General features: G+C 37.3%; 1 protein-coding gene across 1 annotated transcript in view; it reads right to left on the bottom strand.

Moving 5' to 3' along the window:
• Positions 1 to 2,087: 2,087 nt before the first annotated feature.
• The window catches only part of LOC135219831 (sodium- and chloride-dependent glycine transporter 1-like), a 50,636-nt gene continuing 25,666 nt past the window's right edge, over positions 2,088 to 27,057 (bottom strand). Inside the window, 12 exon segments of the mRNA XM_064256933.1 lie at positions 2,088 to 2,387; positions 2,888 to 3,194; positions 9,896 to 10,005; positions 10,252 to 10,480; positions 10,672 to 10,909; positions 12,169 to 12,352; positions 15,647 to 15,737; positions 15,739 to 15,841; positions 16,970 to 17,168; positions 17,803 to 17,946; positions 18,248 to 18,382; positions 20,557 to 20,743. Of these exon segments, the coding sequence (XP_064113003.1) occupies positions 2,332 to 2,387; positions 2,888 to 3,194; positions 9,896 to 10,005; positions 10,252 to 10,480; positions 10,672 to 10,909; positions 12,169 to 12,352; positions 15,647 to 15,737; positions 15,739 to 15,841; positions 16,970 to 17,168; positions 17,803 to 17,946; positions 18,248 to 18,382; positions 20,557 to 20,743 (1,983 nt within the window). The 3' untranslated portion in view covers positions 2,088 to 2,331.

The raw sequence follows: 27,057 nt of genomic DNA, 5'->3' as shown, positions 1-27,057 counted from the left end.
TAATTTCAAGGAACTGTTGCCAGTCATAGTTTTCGTACCTCTGAATCTAATACTTGTATGATACATCTAGTTGACATGTTTGATACTGAACACGTATTATATGTCCTTTTTCATACCTCTTTGTTTTTAAATCCATTGAAATTGAAATAATTGACTCCAGTACTTCAAAGAGCAAGGGCACCGAGTTTTTGTTCCGAGTTTTGAACATAAAAGGTTTGACCCCCTAGACAAGTAGTGAATACCCCTAAAATCTCAAAAATGTATTGCTGTCGTATCAGAACAATTGAACATACAGTCATTCACAATTCTGTTCAAAATGTCAGAGGCATGGTCTCCTTTCTTTGCTCATGTGAGACGAACTCCCAGTCAGTTCAGAAACTTACTCAGAATCCTCCCTCCAAGAAGTAAGTCTTCCTCATGTAAATACTGACGGTGTGTATATTGTGTAGAAACAAATGACAGATTTTAAAAGTAATTTGTATTTTTCATAACTATTATACAAACCTGAGGTCCTTTGCAGTAATATGCCCACCTCAGCAACCTCTTAGTTTGCTTCCTGGGCCAAAAGACAAAGTGGGTGTATTCTGACTGGTTGGGTGGGACTCCCACCCGTAGTCTGAACTCTGAAGTTAGCTATGTACTCCGCCACCTTGTTTAAAATCAAACAGCCCTGTCCAGCTATGCTGAGAGTAATTCCTTATTTAAAGGACCTCAGGCTTGTAAATAGTTAGGAAAAATACAAATTACTTTAAGAATGTGTCATTTTATTTTACCTGGCTAACTGTATGGTCTATGGCTGTCTACCCCACGATCCTCATTCAGTGTGGTAGTCAGTTATCTTTATAATTTTTATTTATTTGGATACTTACCTATTGTTAAAGGGGAAACTTACCCAGCCTCCCAACACCTTGATGGGTGATTGGGAAGATTTAAAAAAAATATATACATTCCAATGTTACCTGGTGGGAAAAAAGGAGATTATAGATTGTCCATCCAGGTTAGCTAAGCGTTATCCTATTGTTTATTTTGAATGCTGATCCCACCTTATGGTGATAAGATGTTAGCTAACGTTAACAGTAAGTATCCAAATAATTTTATTTAAAAAAATGATAATTCTCTGTCAACTTCCACATTTCTCTTCCATAAACGAATGGAGTCAGTAATCCAAATTATTCATTCATGATTTTGCTTTCGTAAGTTCTATTCCAAATCTTTCACAGAGCTCATGCTACATTTTTTTTTCTTCACCTACCAGTGATGCACTTCCTACAGCCTTCCTCCTTGATTAACTGAAGGGGTAATATTACCACTCCCAGTGTCTTGTGTAGTCCCTTGCAGCTACCCTTTGTCCCCACCCGAATCACTTTCTATCTTGTACTTTTCATCCTTAACTTTCAGTTTTGTTTGCTGTCCAACTGCAACTTTGCTCTAATTTCAACTCTCGTTTAAGATGCAACCATACGGGAAGCCTTTTAGAACTTAGAAATATGATTCAGTAGGTAGTCTCTCCAAATGACTAAATAGTAACAATAATGATAATACATCCTTTTTTCCCTTATCCATACTAACATTCATTGCTCCATCGACGTGGTTGCCATTCGTTCCTATAACCCTACCCTACCTAACATCCATTTTATATATACTTCTCTTCTTACAGACACTTTCAAACTTTCACCGTTCTCATAGATGAACTTGTATCATTTACAGCTATCAGTCACGCCATACTCCATTCAAACACAACCGGCGCCTCCCTCTCTCCCCATTTGCCATTATATATACTTTTCTCTTATATCACCATATTTCAGTCCATCCATTACAATATTAAAAGCGTCTCGCTGGTATGGTATTAGCGTCCCACCTCGGTGGTCGCGGGTTCGATTCTCGGCCATTCCATTGAGGAGTGAGAGATGTGTATTTCTGGTGCTAGAAGTTCACTCTCGGCGTGGTTCGGAAGTCACGTAAAGCCGTTGGTCCCGTTGCTGAATAACCACTGGTTCCATGCAACGTAAAAGCACCATACAAACAAACAAAACAAATTACAATATTAAACGTAAGTGTTGTTCAGGGTGCCCCGTTAAAAATACGACTTAAATGTTCAAGAGTTTTATTTTAATCCTGGCTTTGTATTAAAAATTAAAGACTGTTGTACTCTAATTCAACCTCACTGATAAAAATCTACAAGGCTATACAGTGAATCACAGGATAATTATCTGTTGACAGAAACATTATATAACAATTGATCCCTATAGACATAATCCTATAATTAAAATACTGCTTTAGTAGGAGCTCATCTTCAAAATGATAATTTACTTTCTAAGAATAATACTCTGATCAGATGAATTTTACTCCTTGCACTGGAATGTCTTTTTCGCGACTTGGAATTTCTTCTGAAAAGAGAAAAAGAGAGAAGCGTGAATACTTAGGAAAAAGGTCTTTGCAAAAATTTTGTCACGTGAGAAATGTTGCAACACATGGTTTTTATGAACAGACATGCATGCATAGAACCTTTTCTAATTGTGAATGTAAATATGTTATGCACGCCAATATAGTAGATTCACATCAACCGTGCATTTGATGTCAAGGCCAGTCCCTTACGATGCCCCTGATTGGCTGTTAATAAGCCAATCACAGGGCTGGAAACTCTCAGACTCTGTCGTGAGTTCACATGGGTAGGATCTATCCCTCAAGAGGTGGAACATACATCCTCCCTATGTGAACTCTCGAGAGAGACAGAGTTTCCAGCCCTGTGCTTGGCTTATCAACAGCCAATCAGGAGCGTCGTAAGGGACTGGCCTAGACATCAAATGCACGGTTGATGTGAATCTACTATAGTTTCATGATATTTAGTTATATCCTCATTCTTTAAGCGGACCGTGGTTCTATTCACCTTTAGTACTTTGGTCATCTTCCTCATTTTTGCAGCTACCCTGGAAATCTTCGTCGAGGATAAGTTCGGAGTTCCCAGCGAGCGCCCTCGTCTCCCTCCTGACACTTGCTGGGCAGAAGTCGTCCGAGACCTTCAGCATGTCTCCCCAGTGACATTTGTGCCTCCAGCAAGCGAAAACCACCCCCAGGGGAATGAACCCCATGGTGGCAAAGGTAAGGAACCAACCCAGGACTTGAATTCTCGTTGGGAACACGTAGTCTCCCCAGTAAGCAGGGACGAAGTAGTAGATGTAAAAGAAACTGATGGTCTGTTGGGGAGAAATGAAGCCGTTGTCAATAATATGCTATTTTTCTATTGCTCTGCTGGCGACTAATATTGAAAATAGAAATGGTCATGAATCTGGCAATCGAATAACTTTAGTACTTGTATCCATATTTTAAAAATAATAATGGGCATATTGTCTTGTTTCATAATCGTCGAATCTTCAAATCTTTACTGAGGATTCATCAGAACTTGCTCTGGTTGGCCATCTTTCAGAAAAAATTAATTTTATTCATGTCTAAAAATGTTATTTGTAAAAGTGCAAAATCCTGTATCTTGAATATTTTTTTGGGCTTCCATTTGCAGTGGGAATCTTCTCTGCTTAAGCACCTTTTGCAGTATCCCTTAATGTTTCTGTGCTGATTCTGGATTTAATTGAGAAAGAAAACATAGACCATGGTGCAGTCTAAAGTTCAGAAGGAAATTTTGTTCGTACTACTTTTACTGCTACTGTTACAGAATGCAATATACCAGCAATAAAGCTAAATTTGCTTGAATACTAAATGTCAGTCGGTAGCAACTGACGAGCATTGGACACAAATCCCTTAAGAAAATGTTAGAAATTTTCACATTTTCAATATAACTAGTTACAAGGTAAAGATTTTACGAGGCTACATGTAAATGTAAATTGATTATAGTTATTTTTATGAAATAATTATATAAATATAAATAACTGTATTTACAAAAAAAAAACATTAATCCATGCCGCGATTTTTAGTGCGGGGAACAGTTAAATTGTCCTACTGTCCTTTACTATTCAGTCAGTACAATACTTAGATCTTAGAATGTTTAATTGTTTTTCTGTATTAGCTTGTCGACAAATGGCGTGCTCTATTAATTATGCCTTCGTCATACATGATTTATGAGTTGGAACTGAATGAACATTTATGAAGGTCAGCTGTTGGTTACAGACAAATCCATGACAATTTGGTCGTGATATGTTTAATGTTAACTAGCGGTAATAAATGAACGTTCACAAGCTTCCCTTGATCAAGAAGAGAAAGTCACAAATCGCCGTTCCCTTGGGATTGCATTAACCGACTAGGACTATGCATTCATTGTAAGAAATGCCAATAATGCCCGTAATTCCAGAATGGTAGAAATAAGCAAATTGTGACACGGGAATATATCATCAAGTGTCATTTTGGCCGACTCGATATTCTCGTGTTAGATGAGACCGACTTTATACCCTAATTGGAGTGTTTTATTTCTGACTTTTCTTTTCATGCGGGTCCTCACTCACGCTGCTTTATTTGAATATTTTTTTTAAATAATTTATTTATTCTTGTAAGAAGAAATTAAAGACATGTGATGCGGTGAAAATGTGGGCATCTTGATCCTTCAAAAATTCGCTTCAAAAGACGGTAAAGTCAGTGATGATACGGTCATTCTTCCAGTTTATAGATGACCTGTATATATATATATATATATATATAATATTTATATATATAATATATATATATATATATATATATATAATACATCTAATAAAAGGAGCCCATTATAAAACGCCAAAAGTTAGAAAGTTAATGCTATATATTGCGGAGAACAACTGTCTCCCTTTTGACAATTTCATGGACCCCGTTTATTTGATAATTGTCATATATATATATATATATATATATATATATATATATATATATATATATATATATATATACTATATATATATATATATATATATATATATATATATATATATATATATATATATATATATATATATATGCATGCATGTATGTATGTCTTTATAAAATCGTAATAGCCACAGCACCCTCTCAAATTCTCAAATTCATCACACTTTTGGATACATTTATCATTACAGAGCCTGAAATCCAGATGGAAGAATGTGAAGAAATTCTGATGTCCGTATACGAACCTGCACACACAGTATCAGAACAGGGTCACGTTACCAACCTGGCCGTACAGTTCGGTAAAGTGATCTCTGTTTGATACCCCTGATGCAGGTTCGAATCCTGATTCAGACATCAGAATTTCTTCACATTCTTCCATCTGGATCTCAGGCTTTGTAATGTCAAGTGTATCCAAAAAGTGTGAAGAATTCGAGTTCAGTGGGCATTGTGGCTATTAGCATGTTACACACATACACACTCACACACACACATATATATACCAGTCAGGGATATGGAAGGTAATTTAGGGACCAAAAATGTTGAAATCAGAAATAGATGGAAAGAGCACTTAATAGACCAGTCCCACAAAACCCCCCCCCCCCCCCCCCCCCCCCCCCCCCCCCCCCCCCCCCCCCCTATCCCCCCCCCCCCCCCCCCCCCCCCCCCCCCCCCCCAGAAGAGGATATACCGGCTGCTCGGGAAGGTTTGAATATTGATGAAGGTGAGATCATGCTGGAAGAAGTAGTTAAAGCAATAAAACAGTTAAAGAACTATAAGGCACCAGGAGAGGATGGTTTATTCCCGGAAACGTTTAAAGTGGAGGATAGAATAATTTTTGTCTTGAAGATATTATTCAACGAGATATGGGTGAATGGGATAATACTACCATCAGGTTGGAAGAATGGTGAGATCATTCAAGTTCCAAAGAAAGGAGATCTGAGTAGGTGTGGTAACTGGATGGGAATCAGTTTGTCACCTGTAGAGTATTGTTGAATGAATAGGTTGGAGCCAGTGATGCCAACCCCTCTAACCCTATGCACCCTACAGAAGACAAGAAATTACCCCACAACACTGGAAATTACCCGACATTCTTAGGTTCTGATAATAAGAAATAGTACTAATAAAGGTATTGATCAATACAGGCATTGTTACAATTACCCTACGCTTAAAAATATTGCCCTAAGGTCTAAAATATTTGGTCAAATTATCCTACGTGTAGGGCAATTATACCCTGCGGTTGGCAACACTGGTTGGAGCCAGCGGTTGATGGTATTCTGAGGGATGAAAAGGCCGGTTTTAGAAGAGGGGTTGGGGGCGGTTGTTGCAGTGATCAGATCTTCATATTTAGGCTTTTAATGCAGCAAACTAATAAAATGAAATGTTTTGTTAATTATGAACAGTACTTTGATAGTGTTTCGAGACGGACTACCGGAAAAATCACGAGGCATTGTGGAATACCGGAAAAGTTTGTGAAGGTTATTAGGAACAAGCATGAGTGCACATCTTGTTTGAGTGATCCATTTGAAGTTAAGTCTGGTGTCATTCTGCCTCCTCTGTTATTTGTCTTGGTCGTAGATTACGTTATGAGAAGGGTCACAAGAGAAGCGGATGCAGATATACGCTGGAGAGAAAATGGGAAACTTCTTGACTTCGATTCTGCTGATGATATAGTTTTGATCTGCGAGGGACTAGAAAAGGTGCAGAAAGTATTGCATTGTCCAGTGAGTGAAGGTTGAATGGTTGGTTTGGTTATTAAGAGTGGAAAACCCGAAATCACGAATATGAATACTGAAAATGCACAGGATTGACTAATTGATGGCATAGTTGTAAAGCAAGTGAATTGAGTTTAAATATTTAGGCACTTATTTAGATTAGATGAGAATGGTTCTCTGAGCACAAAATTTATGGAAGGATTAAAAAAGGCTCATCAGGCAATGGGAATGCTAAAAAATATTTGGAGTAACAGCAATTTTTCTGTGCATACAAAAGTAAAAATTTATAAGGTATTGGTTAGGAGTACTTTGATTTATGGGCACGAGTCATGGTACAGGACTGTGACTTGATATAGTAAAATTCTTAGCATTTGAAAATAAGGCGCTTAGAAGAATATTAGGAAAATGATTGGAGAGAAAGGGGTTGCAACTGGACGATTGAGTATGCTTGGTTCTCACGCTGGAAATGGCTAGGCCGTGTGTTTAGGAGGCTGCGAATAGTACGAGATACACCACTGTGAGTTGCCTTTGGCGGAAGAGGCATAATAAGAATAAGTGCCGAATAGTCTGAAGAGCAATTTTTCTGAATTGGGCAGCTTTTTTTATGTGAGGAATGGGGGGGGGGGGGGGGGGGGGGGGGGGGGGTGGGGGGGGGGGGGGAGCGGTTGTTGGGTGACTCATCTCATTTTCAAGGTTAAAAAAAACATAGTCCTAACAGATTGATACAGTGTTGTCACACTTGAATTGTATTTCATCTCTCTTCTGGATAATTGGCATGACTTGCATATGTCTTGCTAGGAAAGCGCAGTTCCATACATGTCTGAGTGGTGTGAAGCTCAGTTTCCTGTATCACGTTCATGAATTGAAAATGTAGAAAATTTTGTATACAGAGTAGAAAATATTGTGTTCATTGGATGCAAGACACTAGGTAGCTATCCAGTGTAGTATACTGGGAGACAGCTGTGTATATATATGTATGTATATATTTATATATGTGTGTGTGTGTGAAAGGCACACATTTGTTTGAAGGACAACACCTTTAAGGCAGTAACAGGTCCCGACAGCAACCATGAAAATTACACCATCAACATACCGAGTTAATTTATATTTTGACCACGATTGCTTACAAGTCCACCCACAGTGCCAACTGCTGAACAAAGCAAAGAAGGAATCATTGACTCCCACGAAACCAAAATGAATAACTAAGAAATTAACAAAATGCACAAAATCTAAACATCACTGACTCGAGCAAAAAAAGAAGACATTAACTAAATGTTAAAAAACTCTGGCACTACGAACCAGCCTCACATCAGGGAAAGGTCAACACATGTATGAATTCAAAATGTAGCAAATGTTCATAAAATCGTCAACTGTATTTACTCAATGTGTTCCTGCAAAGATTGTTTGTTTTCCAATACTGATTGGCCTTTTACTAATTAGGGATAACTTAATGATTTTTTGCCTTGGTAAGAGTACAATAACAGTTGTAAGTGTTCACGCATAGATGTAAGCCATAAATTTGTAAGGTTACAATAATGTAAGATGACTTTGAAATTATATTAAAGTGTTTTAGGTATATTTGGTGTTTGAACTATTAAAATAGGCAGTCATAAGCATTTTTAGAGGGAGTTTCCAACTTACTGCAGGTGGTTGTGGTCCCTAACCCCTGAGAATATTGCGGTTCGACTATATATACTATATATATATATATATATATATATATATATATATATATATATATATATGTACATATATATATATATATGTATATATATATATATATATATATATATATATATATATATATATATATCTATATATATATATATATATATATATATATATATATAAAGAGAGAGAGAGAAGGGGGGCGGGCGTTGTCCGGTTAGATACAGCAGTCCCCTTGTCTGCAGTAATTACATTCCAGGACCTACTGCAGAAAGTGGAAAATTGCAGATACTAGGGAACCACACGTAGACCCCATATGTACTGTGCTTTCTGAATATGTACATTCATATGCTGCATATTTTGAAGCTCAAGTGATAGATATGCAACTAATATAAAAAAATCACAATTTCATACATCATTCGGTATGTGTTCTCTTTCTCTTTAATGAAAGGGATTCTCATAATTTAACCTAATCAAATTGAAACTGTAGAGCTATGAAAAAGAAACAATAGAAATTACTCTATTAAGTTGTAATTTTAAATTTGATGATTGAAAGTATTGTATCACATGTGGGAAAACAGGCGATAGTGGGCTTATGAAATCAATGGAGATGAGCCATATAAGCTACTGACTGTATGGGGTGACTTGAAGCCTGACAGTTTTGATGTTACAGAATGTACTTGCTTTTAAGGCTGATGGAAACTTTTTGAAGCAAATACTCTAATGGCATTTTTTTATGGGAGATGGGTGTAGGGGCAGGCTGTGGCAAACAGCAAAATGTGATTTAGGAATTGCAATATTTAAACCGAGGAAGTTCCTTGCTGGAGAACTACAAGTAATGTCCCCGTAGGGGGTTAGTGCCGTCAGTGCAGCGTCCCTTCGGCCCCTAGCTGCAACCCCTTTCATTCCACTTACTGTATCTCCATTCATATTATCTTTCTTCCATCTTGCTATCCACCCTCTCCTAACGATTGTTTCATAGTGCAACTGCGAGATTTTCCTCCTGTTACACCTCTCAACCCTACCTACTCTCAATTTCCTTTCCAGCTCTGAATGACCTCTTAAGGTCCCAGTGCTTGCTTAGGCCTAAACTCTATATTCCATTCCTACAAGTAATGTATGAAGATCACTGATTCACATTCTGCTCTCCAGGTGAAGGTTGGACAGCTATAGTAGATTCACATCAGCCGTACATTTGATGTCAAGGCCAGTCCCTTACGACGTTACTGATTGGCTGTTGATAAGCCAATCACAGGGCTGGAAACTCTCACGAGAGTTCACATCGGCAGGATGTATACTTCACCTCTCCTTAGGGATGCTTTTGAAAGACGTAGTATCCCTCAGGAGAAGTGGGAACTTACATCCTCCCTATGCGAACTCTCTCGAGAGACTGAGAGTTTCCAGCCCTGTGATTGGTTTATCAACAGCCAATCAGGAGCGTCGTAAGGGACTGGCCTAGACGTCAAATGCACGGTTGATGTGAATCTACTATAGGTGGGGTTGGAACGTAGGTGGGGCTGAAGGGATGCTACAAAGCACAGTACAGTCAGCTATACTCCCCAGTGGGGAGTCCCTACTAACCGGAGCGCATTCCCGTTTGCCAGGCAATCACAGATCATGCACGATGTGCATGATTGCTTTTATGAAGGTGTGTTTTGAAATGATTTACTTACAAAGAGTAGGAAAGGAGCTACAACAGTCCAGGCGGTTATCCAGTAATATTCTAACCATTTTGGAATGTGTACGTCCATCTCTCTGATGTTGCTGAGCAATTTCTTTGTACCTGGAAAGAACAACAGTCTTATTAGAATCCTCCTCATCTTCGACGTCAGACGTTGGACGACGACTGAAATTTAGAATGACTTGCATTGACAAGTTTCCGTATATCTAATGTAAAGTGTTCAAAACCTTTAATATAATAAATGAAATCAGATGACACTATGTCATTCCTAGAACCGACAGAATTAACAGAAAGCCGTATCGCTTAAAAGGAGGAAACAGACGAAGACGAGGTTTGCGAGGCGCTTACCGTAACAGAACTGAATGCTGAAGAGCTGGGCAAAAGCTGTCACGAAAAGCCCCAGGCCAGAGGAGTAGAAGAAAAACAACTCGAACATCAGTATCCCTCCTTCCAGGCACATCGTTAAACCACAAAGAAACAAAACTAAGCATGTCGAGATTGACACTATGGTCTTCCTTCCCCGTAAGAACTCAAATTGGTCATACAATGCTGATGTTAGAGTTTCCACTGTAGGTATCTGAGGAAAAAAAATTGATAAAACATATATATATATATATATATATATATATATATATATATATATATATATATATGTTTGTGTATGTATGTATAATGGAACATATTTACCAAATACAGTCTGTCAACGTCAACTACAACAGAAATCTGGTATTGCATAAATCCTGCTCTGTATGTATCAGAATAACTCACCTGACTGCCAATTCCTAGGTTAATTAGCATGAAGAAGAACAAGGCAGACCACAGCTGGGGAAAAGGTAAGAGTTCTAATGCTGTGGGATATGCCACAAATACCATACCAGATCCTGATGATGCTACTTCATCCACCCTTACTCCAAGTTCTTGGGCCAGAAATCCAAGAATGCTGAATGTGACAAATCCAGAAAAAACTGACGTTGAGGAGTTGGAAAGATTGATGACTACAGCATCCCTGTTGAAGATAAGGCAATAGTATCTTGTAATGGTATAACAGAACTGGTTCAACTATTTAATGCTTCAGACTTCATTATCTGAAGTCTGAAGTGTTAATGTGACAGAGAGAGCCTACGTGAAGTATCAAGCCTCTCTCTGCACCTCAGTTAAAGGCCTGTAGACGCTGATAAACTTACTTTATACAATCCAGGTCATACGCTTTGAAGCTCTGAAGAGAAGATCAGTTGATTACATCTTAACTTGGAAGGAATTTTGATGGAGATTAAGATAATTTTGCAGTTCCTTCCATTATTATAAGACCTTTAAAAGTGATGTTACAAACTAATGCCAATGAGATATTCGACTTCATAGAAAAATAATTTTAGGGACAGATCATTATAATGATATCTTTTTATTAATACTTCCATTATTTCAATATTGTATTATCAGATCAGTGTTACTATAATCAAGATATTATAGTTGTTATAATTACTGCAACTGTTAGATCTACATGAAAACTATTATAAGAAGGAGTTCTCTGAAATGAACGGTGTTGATTCTTGTGGCATTTTGGACGCTACAGGAATCATGAATAAGGCATTACGGTTATTTCTTGATTGCTTTTAGTATTATGTCTCATTGAAAAGAGTAACATCGTCAAAGAAACTAGCAGAATTACTATAGCTTAAATCCTTGATGAGTGAGTACAGGTTTTCTTCAAGATACTGATCCCGTCAAAAATGTGAGTGATCTAACTGATCGTATACAAGATGCCTACAAGATCAGATTGTAACCAGCCGGATAACCAATCAGGCTGGTTATATTATTTATGGGACGGGTGATTTAGATTTGATTTAACTCTAAATTGCTTGTTTATTGGTTGTGACGGTGGAGAGGGAAACAGAAGAGTTGTGACACACCGTTGACCATGAGGCACTCACTTTGCACGCAGATGTCAACATGAGATTTTGAGAGGCCTCCAGATGGTGAAAAACCACCAAGATATACTACATGTGAGAAGTGAAGTCAACTATTCAACGAAATACAGAAAATGGCAGGGAAAAACGAGAGCACAGCTGAAAATAACTAAAATGCAAATGAGGATGCTTCCAGTTGGCAAGGAGTTTGTTTGGTAAACAGATCCAGTAAAAGTTCTGGATGATTCGTGCAAGGAGTGCAGTGAGGAATTAACGAAGACAAATGGAAATTTGCCAAAAAAAAAGGGGGGGGGGGCCGCTAGTAATTCAGAAGATAAAGAGTAATACGATTAGATGTTACCTCATGCAGTTGTTTTTAAACTTGTTGTAGGAGGACAGACTGATGAGAGTTCCAAATGCTATGCAGTTGGAATAGAAAATCTGAATCGCCGCATCACTCCACACCTGTGCTTCAGCTAACTTCGATATGTTGAACTTCAACAGGTAGTACTGAATGCCTTGAGAAGCTCCTTCGAGAGTGATACCTGTCATGAGAGAGAACAGAAAGATTAAAATTGAGTTTCTCCCATTGGATTTTGTAGAGTAAAAGAATCAGACCTGAGGAAATATCAAAGTCTCTCCCATTGGATTTTGTAAAGCAATAAGAACGAAGGGGATATGTCAGTCTTTGATGTGGCTACTTTTCACTATGTTAAATTGAGTACATCTAATTATTTGCCGACTGTTTGCGGGGAGGCTCATCTTGAATAATGAAAGTAATAAACTGTAATAATAATTTCTATTTAATACGTTTTCCTAAAAATCCTGTATTGTTTACTATAAGAATTCCAATGTTTTTACTTTATTATTAGATCAAGCGGCAGATTAGTGCTGGAATCTTGATTAATTAGGTGTCTAGGAGTTGATTAAAAGTACAAGAGCTACTTCCGTCATGAGTCTTAGATTGAGGCTATAAAGTTAGCATTTGGCTCACTATTTTACCTTGGTATAATCCCATTCGTTTTTTCAAGTAAACATACATTTTCTTTCATTCCGTTATAAATACTATGTTACGGTTGTAAGAAATTATGTCTGGGAAACCTTAACAGAGACATGTGGAAGGAGGGGAAATACTGTATTTTCCAACTTCTTTTTATGATTGTTTGTATTTTACTAAGCATTTTGAATGAGAAAACATTATTCATCATTATCATCGCCATGCAACGCAAAGAGCATCTGTGAAATTCCATCACTCGTGTTTTTCCTGTGCTTCCACATCCATAGATCTTATCACTATAGTAGATTTAGATCAACCGTGCATTTGATGTCTAGGCCAGTCCGTCACGACGCTCCTGATTGGCTGTTGATAAGCCAGTCACAGGGCTGGAAACTTCCGGGCTCTCGAGAGAGTTCACATAGGTAGGATGTACATTCCACTTATGAGAGTTTCCAGCCCTGTGATTGGCTTATCAACAGCCAATCAGGAGCGTCGTAAGGGACTGGCCTAGAGGTCAGATGCACGGTTGATGTGAATCTACTATAGCTTCCTTTTCATAGATCGCTTCCACGTTCTGTTCGTTCTGGAAAAGGACGTGTCCAAGCCATCTCCATGTCCCCTTCGACATTATCTCTTGAACTTGATAACATTTTTTTTTTTATGGTTTCATTGTCATGCCAGGATTCTTGCCCATACAACAATACTAGACTAATGTACAGTTTCAGTCTTTAATTTTCAAACCTTATTCTATTGCACGCCCTTGGTTTGATTTGCCTTTTTTAGCCTTTTACGAAATTTACCTCAGGCGAACCTGTTTTGCATATTAGAGTTCAAAAAATATTGAAAAAAACTCTTTATAAGTCCTTTCTTTCTTAGTGTTCTTTCATCCCCCTGTGCTGCATGCTTTGTCCTTTTTTGCTTCCAGTTTTATTAGGTTTATCGTGAGTCCCATCTCTGCATTCAATATTAAGCCAACTTGTAAAACCTTTTGGTGTTTTACTGACTAAAACTGCCTGCATATTCTAAGCCTGTCAACTTTAAATAATTGCTTCCTTCTCAGCCTTCTCTTACATCTCTGACCATTTTTATCATAATACTATTTATCACAGCAAAAACAAAGAAAAAAAAAGGAATCATATTGTCAGCAGGAGCTGGATTACTTTCATGACTTTTTTTTTTCTTTTAATAAAGTTCCAATTCCCAATCTCCTAATATAAGATAGAACTAAAACGGGTTTTGGGCTATAGGTCTTTGGTACAGGCTAAAAGTTCTTGTGACTACTTGCTCTGTATGTTAAGTAGTTATCGTTGCACATATAAATACAAAAGGAATGCAGCTATAAGTTTTGTCTCTTATGATATTACTAGTAATTGCTTCGTAAAAAATGAAGCTAATTTAACAGTGTCAATACTACAAGAATTCAGACCAAGGTACCTGAATTTTGCATACTTATGTAGGGGCCTGAGATGAAGAGGCTTGCCTTGGACTGGAATACAGTCTAAATATGGAATTCATTACCTGTAAGCACCTTGCTACAAAGAGCAAGATAAATGGGGACAGATTTTCTTTAATTATATATCAAATTAATCTTGGTGTAGCAGCACATTTAATTGGGAAAATAACTTTTATTCATATACCAATTGGCAATGCAAAAGGCTATAAGCATAGTGAAATTAAAAATGTGTGTGGAAGTTATTTTGCACTAAATATATTAACTACATTTCCTTTCAAGGAAAAAATAAGTCTACCTGCACTTGTATGTCAGTGAAGGATACTTACTCAAAATGCTGAAGCAATTTCTCCTGACTGCCACAATTACAAATGATACTTGAAGACTTAGGAATACATTCTAGTGTACTTTCATAGATGGGCAGCAAAGACATTAGGAGATCTACGAAACCTAATAAAATCTAATTTAAATGGAATGAAAGGGAAATATACTAGTTCTATAATTATTTGAGAATTAAGCTTATAACAGTTTCAGAACTCGGTCACATACCTTTGCATAACCCTGGGATATATGTAAGACAACAGTTCGGAAACCCTTGGAATAGCGGCTGCTGAGGGCTGTCTTTTTATTTCCTGTTTGCCTTTCATCCCAGATCCTGCTTTCATCTTAAAATTTCCTACCCATATTTCCCTTACCCTGTATCTGTTAAGGTTAATCAACACTGAACCAAAGGACACTTGTTTGGCATCAAGCCAATTTTCATTCGACAGTGGCTTACCTAGTTGGCAGTGTGTCTGAGAGCGCCTGGTCTGTGGTCTGCTTGATGAGGATTGGTATTTAATCACCTAGATTTGGAAGTTTCAAGATCTTGGAGTAGAGGTCCAATGTTTTTGGTGGCAGGAGGAGTTATGGGCAAGTCTTTTGGAGCTAGGATTCGATGATTACTTACAAATAACTAAATCGCATATCTCTCTTAGGGTAAGCTGTTAATGTAACGCTGGTTTATTGGGCTGATAGACATTTCTGTGGGTGAACAGACAGAGCTACAAAAGTTTGGTACGCCATGGTATTTGAGAGCGGTTCCCAAAATTTAATTTGTAAGTTTGTTGAAAAAATATCTCATCGGTCTTGACTACAGTTACATGATACTTCTCGTATTGGCGCGCATGTTTAACCTGAGTAGATCCTGGTTTGACTTTCGAAGTCCAAGACAGGGAAATGAGGGTTCGGAGAACATGAAACACTTGATAGGAGCTACAATGAATTCTGCGAGAAGTGTTCGAGAATCAGAAAAAGAAACTAAATAGGTCGGACAAACAAGAAACGTAATGGTTATTAAGCATATAAACAATAACTTGTCATTGTGACATAACTGACATACAGAAAACCTACCTCTGACAAAAAGGATTGCAAGAATGAGGTAAGGAAAAGTAGCTGTGAAATAAACTACTTTGCCTACACTCTTGATTCCTTTGACGAGGGAACAGGGCAATGATGGAGAGACTCAGCGCTTGGCAACCAACGATTTCCCATTGAAGGCCACCCATATTACTCCAGGTCTTCCCATGAGAACCTAGCATTCGATTCCTGGTAATAAAAAAATAAGTTTCTGTAGCAGGGGGAATCCAATTACTTCTCAAGGATAAATAAACATTGGAGGCGAAGTTTTGTTGCTGAAGCCACATCAAACCAATGGATACATGTTTAAGCCCTGCTTCTCTGATCTAAGAGTGGGTGAACACTGGATCTAGTCCATTGGTAAGGCATTGTTCTAAGAGTAGTACTCAGATCCTCATTAGTTCTTGCTCACTGAATGCACTCTTCATATAGTGCTACATATTGCTCAATTATTTTCTTGATACAAGTATTAATTGTAAAAATCTTTTTTTTTTTTTTTTTTTTTTTTTATTAAACATAAATTAGATTGCATAAAAGGTTCATACCTCCGAGAAAACAATGCCTTCCATGTTCCAAAATAAGAATATTAAGTATTGAAAGGAAACATGTACAGTACCTCTATTGATATTACTGAGACTTCATGTGGCCGAAGATGATTGCTTAGGATATATGAATCATAGTCCCATGGAAATTGCTAATTCATTACTATATCCAAATCATGCTGTAAAGATTTATCAAAGCAAATAAAGATATATATGAAAGTTCTACACATTTTTCAGTGCTTAAGTTAATTCTGCAAAGCTAAGGTAAGTACAAAGTTTATGGTACAAAAGGAAAAATAACGTGTTTGTTCCATTCGTTTTTTGTCCTTTTGTATTTCATTGCCAACATATAATTGCCGACTATTCTACCTCTAACAATCTGTTGAGCTACCGTAGCTTTGTTTGGATCAATATATACCGAATACCAAGACGCAGTCACCTTGACGCTAAGATTTTGGCATCCTGAGGTTTATATGTAAGTACTGATGTGTTACGGTCTCCAACAGCTGGTCACTATATATCTGATATCGGTGGCAAGAGAAGTTTCAGGCCGCAGAGTAGCTACATTTTGCTTTGAATCTTGAAATATCTGTAGAAACATAACGGACGTCTTTGACTGGATGCTTCTGTTGTTGAGATTGGAAAAAACCTTTTTCTTTGAGAAAAGCTATTTCTCATATTAATATCACACAAGTTCAGTCACCAGCATTCTGCTTCCTAAAAATTCACATCTATAGTTTTTTTTTTTCATAATGTACTACTTCCTAAATCTTACTTGAAAAAGTCCTCACTGGGTGAAATTTTTGGCAGTAAGCCATTGGCCAAGACTGGACCCTCTGAGTGATTGCAGTGGGTGAGATTGTGTGCTGTGAGTTGAGAAATTTGGCAATAATCATCCACTGATAAGCAGGTTCTGTTGTAATAGTGAAGGGACTGGTTCATGCACAGCATTGCCTCTGAATTAGAGTAGCAACCTGTAAAGACAGAATAAAGATAGGATTAGTACTGAAGAGGATTAGTACTAAGGAATCATTGTTACAAAGTATTAACATGGCAGTGTTGTACAGCATCCTCTTGCGGGGTGTAGATCAGTACTAAGCTCTGATGGATTAGCCCATGAATCTTGGTCAGTCTTTCCAAGCCAAGCACTTAAATGATGATTCATTCACGTATTTTGTTGTCACTGGAATTGAAGGCTTTATCTCATTTCATGCAAGAGCTTCTTGTAACTTTTATGAAAATCCATTTTTAATATTTTGTTTATTATACATCTATCATGCTGGGGACTGTGCATGTTCTTTGAATGCATCGGGTTAGCATTCGCAAGTATTGACTACTGCTTTTTAAAGATAAATTACAGACCAGGCTCCTTTGATATACATATTTGACAAATGTTCCAGGGAGAGATTTGTAGTTGCTGGTGCAGCCTCTGTATTTTACCATCACAGTATTAGAAATGGTGGTTTATGTCCTGTAAGTAACAAATGTTTTGGGCAAGACATAATTGTTGTAGGAGAATATGAAACCAGAATTATAACAATGAAAATTTCAGTCATCGTTTTATTGCCCAAGGTCGTGGTCAGAAACAAAAGGGAAAAAGAATTTTACCAGGTGAATTGAAGTCATTGTTGCAGTGTCCCCAGGGCAAGGTGTTGCTGAAGGAAGCAAAGAAGTAGAATATGGACCATGACACAATCAGGTTATAACTTGCAGCAAAGAGAAAGCACATCATTATAACGCTCCAGCCAATACCTGAAATAAAAGAACATTAAAGTGGATGTAAACTATTTGTCTTATTAAGGTCCTTACAATTAACCTAATTTTGTTAAAATTTAGGTCAGAAAAAGGACTATTACTGGAACTTAAGATGCTTGCATACTATTGTTTAGCATAAATTGCCTGGCAAATGAACAAAGACTGTTTAAAGAAAAATGCAATACTGTCATTACTTGATTACTTGTGTATAGCAAAAAAATCACACGCTTAAAAGAAATGGCTAAAATTTTCAGGGAATTGGAATCTGTATGGACAAGTGTACTACACAATCTGTTACCAGAGAAGATGGGAGCTAGTTTTCCAAATAGCACAAATGGACCAAGGCTTGTATATTGGCCAATAGACATTTCCATGAAAGACAATGGAAGAGCAGCGCAGAGACTCAGGGTGTAGTAAGGGATCAGAAATACAGCTGAAAGAGAGAAAAAAAAATCAGTTATTGTATATCCTTGTAAAGGGACTAATTCTAATCAGAATTTTCAATAAAACAGTGTAGCCCTCGGCTAAATAACAGTTTACAAGTTGAGATTTGTTATTGATGAGTTATCCCTCATTTATTAGTATTTACTTTACTGATTATAGATTCTATTACAAGGAAGTGATGTCATTTCTAAACAAACAACAATGGACATTGCATAAATTATCATCAACAAAATTCGAAGGCTAAACCCCCATCTTTGAATCATGATGTCATTTCTGATTCAGGATATGATTGTCCCTAAGTATGACCTTGACTTCAGACTGCACAATGACATCATTATTGGGTCATGCATGCCCAATCTCAAATCTGCCTCATATGCGAAAGGCTATTACCATTGACTATCCATTTTATCTAAGTATTACTGTGCTGTTTGTCTCTTTTATCCATCTATATATTACTGTTCTATCTGTCCCTTTAATGCAGGCTTTACTGTGCTGTTTGACACATTTATCTTGGTATTGCTGTCGTGACTGTCCCTTTTATCCATGTATTACTGTCCTTTCTGTCCATTTTATCCAGGCATTACTGTGATGACTGTCTCTTTTATCCAGACATTAATGTGGGGACTGTCCATTTTATCCATGTGTTACTGTGGTGACTGTCTTAGCTTGTTTTTCTTATTCTTGTTATTACTTGTTGTGGGACTGTCTTTTATCTTGTTATACGTGGACCGCGCTTTTATCCCCTTTTATACTGTGGGACTGTCCCTTTATATACTTGTAATTACATGTTGGTGGACTGTCCTAATTATCTTGTTATATACGTTAGAGTGGACTGTCCCTTTTATCTAGTTATTACATGTGGTGACTGTCACTATTTTATCTTGTTATTACGTGGTGACGTCACTTTGTATCTTTGTTTTAATTACTGTGGTTGATTGTTCCCCCGCTTTATCTTGTTAAGTTGAACTGTGATTAACTAGTCGAACGGGTTTATCTTGATTATTACTACTGGTGGTCGACTGTCCTTTTATCTTGTTATTACTGTGGTGACTGTCACTTTTATCTTGTTATTGACTGTGGGTTGATTGTCCCTTTTATTCTTTGTTATTACTGGTGGTGACATGTCACTTTATCTTTGTTATTACTGTGCGTGACCTGTCAACTTTTATCTTGTTATTACTGTGGTGACTGTCCCTTTTATCTTGTTATTACTGTGGTGACTGTCACTTTTATCTTGTTATTACTGTGGTGACTGTCCCTTTTATCTTGTTATTACTGTGGTGACTGTCCCTTTTATCTTGTTATTACTGTGGTGACTGTCACTTTTATCTTGTTATTACTGTGGTGGAAGTCCCTTTTATTGTATTACTGGTGACTGTCACTTTTTTACTTGTTACTACTGTTGTGATTGTCTATTTTCTTGTTATTACTGTGGTGACTGTCACTTTTATCTTGTTATTACTGTGGTGACTGTCACTTTTATCTTGTTATTACTGTGGTGATTGTCCCTTTTATCTTGTTATTACTGTGGTGACTGTCCCTTTTATCCAGGTTTTAGTGTGTTGACTGAAAAGTATTAGTTATAATATATTTTTATGGTTTAAAGTACACAAAATGAGGTGTGATATATCCGTAGAATTTATTACCACATGCCTGTTATCTAAGTTGGGTCAAATGATGGGTACATGTCAGATTTTGTCTAGATCAATCAAGCGGTTCAGATTTCTATAGTGTCATCTTGCCCATCCTTATCTCTACATTAAGGGGTCAGTCGTCTGATGCACTTTCTCCCGCTAATATATATATATATATATATATATATATATATATATATATATATACATATATATATAAAAGTAAATACCACAGGAAAAAGATAGGCAGAAATCCAAGCGCTTTCGTCTTTACTAAGATATTGTCAAGACGAAAAGCGCTTGGATTTCTGCCTATCATTTCCCTGTGGTATTCGGTTATTTAATGAAGTCACGTGCATCTACTGTGATATTTTAAGCATATATATATGTATATATATATATATATATATATATATATATAAATATATATATATATATAATATATATATATATATGTATATATATATGTGTATACATATGTGTGTGTGTATAATTTTTTTTGTCGGTGCATGCATAATTTTTTACATACCTCCACCGTTCTTGTAGCACAGGTAAGGAAATCGCCATATGTTCCCATACCCTACACTGTATCCAAGACATGACAGGATGAACTCCCATTTATTCCTCCAGTTTCCTCGAAGTTTGGTCTTATCTGCTGGTAAATTTTGAGAGGCCAACTTATGGCCGTTTTCTGCTTCATTCATGATGGTGAACCACTGGAAGAAGAAGAAGTAATGGCAAGCATTAGATGTTTATATATGATTATATATATATATATATATATATATATATATATATATATATATATATCAAAATAGCTATTTAGTATTTATCAACTTTGCCGGGGTAGTAAACTCAACAAAATACAATATCTTAAATAAGCCCAACCCTGATCAGATACCTCTATGGGTTGGAAGTTGGGTGACAGTGATCTTATCCATTCACCCACGAAGAAATCTGTTAGTTGGTTTCGACTCCGTACGCATTTCTGTTGTAGTGTAATTAGCCAGTTTACTTTGTGATACTCTACACAAGCATTAGGTTTGCAACATGTGAATATGTGCCTGATAGTTTGCCATTAATTTTGCTCCTCACATTTTCTTTAGTTATCAAGCCTCAAATAACCAATTAATATCGAATTCACTTCACCTCTGTGAGAGTTTGTATACAAAGGAGTTATAATTGATTAAAAGTGCCCTGACTTAACTAATCTAACACCTTTAAAGGTACTTGTGTTCCACATTATAAACTTAACTTAGCATACCAGTTTATTTTGCACCTGTGTAAGTAAATTGACGACTCGGATGCAACACGTTTTCACTATTCTATCGTGAAGATACAAACATATGTCCAGACTTTGAACTCCTGCTTCAGAGAACAAAATTAAATGATGCCATGCTCTCTTATTGACATCTTTGTTAATTTTCTGTCATGTGAAGCATACATGCTGTTTGAGTTTATAATTTTAAGTTTGTTATAAAGAATAATAAAAACTCCGTTGGGCCCTTTTCCACAACTAAACTCTTGGGACTTTCCACCTCCCCGATATGGCTGTACCACCCACTTTAGGAATGACTGGCCTTCCAAAACTACACTTTTATGTTTTCCAAATCCAGCAAAGTACAGAATGAGATTCCCATAAATAGACTGTCACTTTCATTCTATTCCATTTCTGGATCATGTACACACATTGACTTTTCCGCACACCACATTCAATCTTGTTTATGCGCTTCTTGAATTAATACTTTTGTATTCCCTTGTTTCACCGAATACCTTAACATCCAGCTCTCTAGCTTTAAGGAAATAAGAGATATATTTCTTCTCTTCTGCACCAGATCCATAGGTATTCAAAACCTAAGAATTGGTATTTTATTTGTATTTGTCTTTTGGTGATTTTTACTCTACTGAGGGCAGTGAGAAAGCAATCATTTTCAGGTTCCAACATCGCACGAGTGCGGTTTCTGGTGATGTTCCTCTGCTATTTCTTCATATCAAGGGCTCCACAACCCCTTACTAGGTGTTATCCTGCGTAGGGACTTTTTATATTTTCATTTCATTTAGCGTCATATCCGCTTTAAGACCAGGCTCGATGCCAGATCTTCACGGTATGCTGTGACTAACAAGGAAAAACCAAACCTTTTCATTATTCTGCTCATGTCATTGTGTACAGCTTCATGCTGTGTCATGTCAGAAGGACTGGTGACACTTGGTACTAAAGCAGGAGTTAATGAAAACCAAATATAATTAGTTTTTTGTGTTTATTGCAAATAGACAGATTTAGGGTTTGTTTTCGTGGAATTAAAAGGTTTACGAAATAGTTAGGGACATCTTGTTTACTTTTTATCCCGTAAAATGTATATTTAATTCAAACGTTGAAACATGCTTCTCACTCTTATGTTTCGTACTAACCCTTGCCGAGCATCGTATTTGTCAAGCTACAGCTACGAGTGTTATAATGAATGAAGAAGGCGATGGCATTCATTGTAACGTCGAAGAAACTAGAGAACTTCTGTCAGTACCCTTTCTTGGTCTGATATTTTACCTGACCTCGTACTAAGGAGCCAGAAGAGCGGAATAGTGAGGGAACAAGTTAAAAAACAATTATTACGCATATAACAAGAAATAAATACAGATGAAGGAAAGTTGGCTTTATGAAACAACTCTGTGATGAGAAAACTTGGTCTGTTTTAGTGTTGTCTCTTGACCTTTCATCTGCATTTTATTATACAATTGTTTCAGCTTGGCTTTCTTATTTTTTCGTACACAAGGAATCTTTCATTGTGGAATCTTTCTTAAGAAGTTTATTTATTTTTTTGTGTGGGTGCATTTTTATGATTAAGAGCAGCAGCAATAATTTATGAGTGATTACGTAATGAAAATGACCAAGGCGTTTTAGTAGAAATTATTTTAAAAATCTCTGTCTAGAGTAGTACTAGTTCAACATCTAACGAAAGCTGTTATGATTCAAATGAATCTGGACAGTCTCGTGAATTACTGGGTGATCTGAATGCCCAGTTTTATGTCACTTAATTCTCGATGATCTTTCAGTTGAAGCGTTGATAACCGCCGATGTTTTCGTGAAACTTTAAACATCATAATGGTAATTAAACTCATTTTAACAAAACATTTGTGTCTCGATAACTCCTGAATCACTCGTATGGATTCTGCAATGGGAGATCTGCTTGCGATTTCTTTCAATCTCAGTTGGTTCCACTGTCAAGAGGAAATGTGCCTCTGTTTTCTTACGTCCTCACTCACACCATCTGAAAGGCTTCTGACTAGACTCACATTTAGACCCTCGTTACTGGATCTAGAACAGCGGTCGCCAACCGGTGGTCCACGGACCACTGGTGGGTGGTCCGTGAAAGAATTTTGATTGTCCGCAGAAAAATTGAGACAATTTCAATTTCTATGTTATCTCAATCCTTTTCAGGCCACTCTGATACAAATTGCACAGAAGACAGAGCCCCCAGTGTTGCAACTTAGCATTTTTAATGCTAGATTTAGCATTTTGGGGATTTAGCATAAAAAATTTGGATCTCTGCTGCAAATATAAACAGCTCCCCATTTTGTTGTATTGTCATTGGAGCCAAAAATCAACAAGCTTACCTTAAACAAGCTGGAACAAATATCACACGAAAATGTGTAATACTTAAAATTTTAATGTAAATAAAATAATAAACCATATATTTTTTTTATATTTAATAGGTGCATTTCATATTAGTAGAATAAAAGTGTTCTGATTATTATTATATAAACGTAGTTAACCCCCTTTTTTTAAGATTTGTGTCAGTGGTCCGCCAAATTTAAAATGATACATTAGTGGTCCCTGAAGTTCAATAGGTTGGCGACCGCTGATCTAGAAGAACATGTGGTCTTTCAGTTTTTTTTATTTTTTTTCTCGAGTGTCTCATGGCGTTTCTGTTTTTTTTACGCTGTACTTTTATTTTATTTCATTTTATTTTTTTTGTAAAAGAAAACTATTGTGCCAGCTTTGTCTGCCCGTCCATCTGCACTTTATTCTGTCCGCCCTCGGATCTAAAAAAACTACTGAGGCTAAAGGGTTGCGAATTGGTATTTTCATCAATCACCCTCCGATCATCAAACATGCCAAATGACAACCCTCTAGCCTTAGTAGTTTTGATTTTATCTAAGGTTACATTTAACCATAGATCTTGCATCTGGCAGCGCTTTCCGGAGGCATGGAACGCACCCTCACCTATCCGATCTGGTGAGCCACTGGAGAGCCACCAGTCTCAAAGCTGATGGTTTTATTGTAGCATTATAGATTCCAGGGAAGAAAATTCGGCGCATTTTTTACTTGTTGTTGTATTTTGATGAACCTTGTGACCTCATCTTTTAACAGCCCCTCAGTGGCGTGGTTGGTATGGTGTTGGCGTGCCATCTCGGTGGCCGCAAGATCCATTCTTGGGCATTCCATTGAGGGGTCAGAGATGTGTATTTCTGGTGATAGAAGTTCACTCTCGACGTGGTTCGGAAGTCACGTGAAGCCGTTGGTCCCCGTTGCTGAATAACCACTGGTTTCTGCAACGTAAAAACACGATACAAACGAACAAAAGAAGAGCCATCTTTTAACCTAGCGATGGATTCACGGACTTGTGACTTTTTTTTACAAATTTTTCTTGCAGGTCGCTTACGGACTTGTCAGTACTGTCTTTGGGTACTGGAACAGATCTAAAGAAGAGGTTTGTTTGTATGGTGCTTTTACATTGCATGGAACCAGTGTTTATTCAGCAACGGGACCAACGGCTTCACGTGACTTCCGAACCACGTCGAGAGTGAACTTCTATCACCAGAAATACACATCTCTCACTCGTCAATGGAATGGCCGAGAATCGAACCCGCGACCACCGAGGTGGGACGCTAATACCATACCAACCACGCCGCTGAGGCGATGTTATAAGAAGACGTTTGACTGGGCCTGATGAAACCTTTTACATTTCCTTTCTTCCATGAATTTCCTTCCTATGTTATATTCAATTATCATTTCAAATCAACTTATATTACAGAAACTCCAGGCCAGATAGAGCAAGAACCCGAGCCAGCTAAAAGACTGGCTTAATCTATGTATAACGAAGTTTATCGCGCACTTCCTTCAATTTGGTCCCAGTGATTGATTGGCCTTTGGCCTTAATTCTATATTCAGTTCAGTTTTATCATTGTTTTCATACTTGAAAATATTAATATTGAATAGTCTCATTTGTGTATTCTTTTAAGACGTTGTATGTAGTATGTCAAACCTTGAAAAGCTTCTCCAAGTCCCTGTAGTGCTTATGATACGCAATCATTTTCTCCTAAATTATCCGTCTCGCTAACAATCGAGTAAAATGCTATAATTGTGTCATTTTTCTTTCAGATTTGACTAACTTCTGCCCCGCTGCAGGAAAATGTCTCCGTGGCTCCATAGATAAGGTAATGGTGATATTAGCTTGCTTATTTTCTTTTATAAATTCAGTGTTAGCACTATGAACGGGAGCATAATTTATTTAAGTTCCAGTTTATGAGGTCATGAACTTTCTTCTTTCCCTCTTAGAGCGCTGAATGGCCTTTGGCTCCTGACAAATTTTATAAATTCAATTCAATTATTTCCCTCTTTAGAGTCTTGGGATCGTCAAAAAAGTAAATCCCGTAGGAGGGGTAGTGCCGTCATTGTGCCTCATGCGGTGCACTGTAGGCATCACTCAAGGTTCTTTGCAGCGTAATTTCGGCACCTATAGTAGATTCACATCAACCGTGCATTTGACGTCCAGGGCAGTCCCTTACGACGCTCCTGATTGGATGTTGAAGAGCCAATCACAGGGCTGGAAACTCTCAGTCTCTCTCGAGAGTTCACATAGGCAGGATGTGTTCCACCTCTCCTGAAAGACGTATCCCTCAGGAGAGGTGGAACATACATCCTGCCTACGTGAACTCTCGAGAGAGACTGAGAGTTTCCAGCCCTGTGATTGGCTTATCAACAGCCAATCGGGAGCGTCGTGAGGGACTGGCCTAGACATCAAATGCACAGTTGAGGTGAATCTACTATAGTAACTTTGACGAGACGAGGCTCGAATTCCACGATAGTCATGAGGTTCTTAGTTGATTATTATGCTGCTAGAATAAATGACGGTACAGAAAAGAAATGTTTTAGAAGTCTGACTGGTCGACGGCTATTATCGATCTCGCTTTAGCGTGAGAATAGAGAGGGGAGCGATTGCCGTCTGTCACACTGCTCGGTAACATTGCGACAACACGGCGTGAAGGACTGATTTAATATAATATACTCGTCCCTTCCAACAACAGCTCGGCATGAACTCTGCAACGTGAAGGAGGGTTATGCAATCTGGCCTCGAGACTTGCTGTTACGTCCAAAATGTATTCCGTCCTTCATATATCTATTAATATGTTAATTATAATATTATATAGATAATTATACATGTGTGTGTTACAGAGAGTATTCATATTAATAACACACACACATATATTCATATGTATGCATGCACAGTCAGACTGTAGAAACAAAGATCACAATTACAGTGAGGTTTTTAAAAAGAGTAGTCGGTGCGCGCGGATTGTAAGAGGTATCAGAACTCGCTCTCGAAGAACATAACTTCTTCCCTTAGTCCCGGGGGACAGAATGCAATCAAGCCTCGAGCCAAATTGACCTCCCGAAGCAGCAATTAACCTAGGTGGAGCATACTGTAATGCGAAGGGATAATAAAGTCAAAATAAACGTACGACCAAGAACCCCAAAACAATTACTACCTTAATTTGCTCTTAAGAGCAGCGAAGCACTACGCCTCCTGGACACCAATGCCTTAGATCTAGGCTGAAGTCATCCTAGAAAAAATTAATATATATATATATATGTGTGTATATATATACTATATATATACTATATATATATATATATATATTATATAAATATATATATATATATATATATAATATATATATATATATATGTGTGTGTGTGTGTGTGTGTATATACTATATATATACTATATATATATATATATATATATATATA

Source organism: Macrobrachium nipponense, chromosome 1 (assembly GCF_015104395.2).
Source record: "Macrobrachium nipponense isolate FS-2020 chromosome 1, ASM1510439v2, whole genome shotgun sequence".
NCBI classification, from domain to species: Eukaryota; Metazoa; Arthropoda; class Malacostraca; order Decapoda; family Palaemonidae; genus Macrobrachium; species Macrobrachium nipponense.
This window is presented reverse-complemented; position numbering and strand designations above follow the sequence as displayed.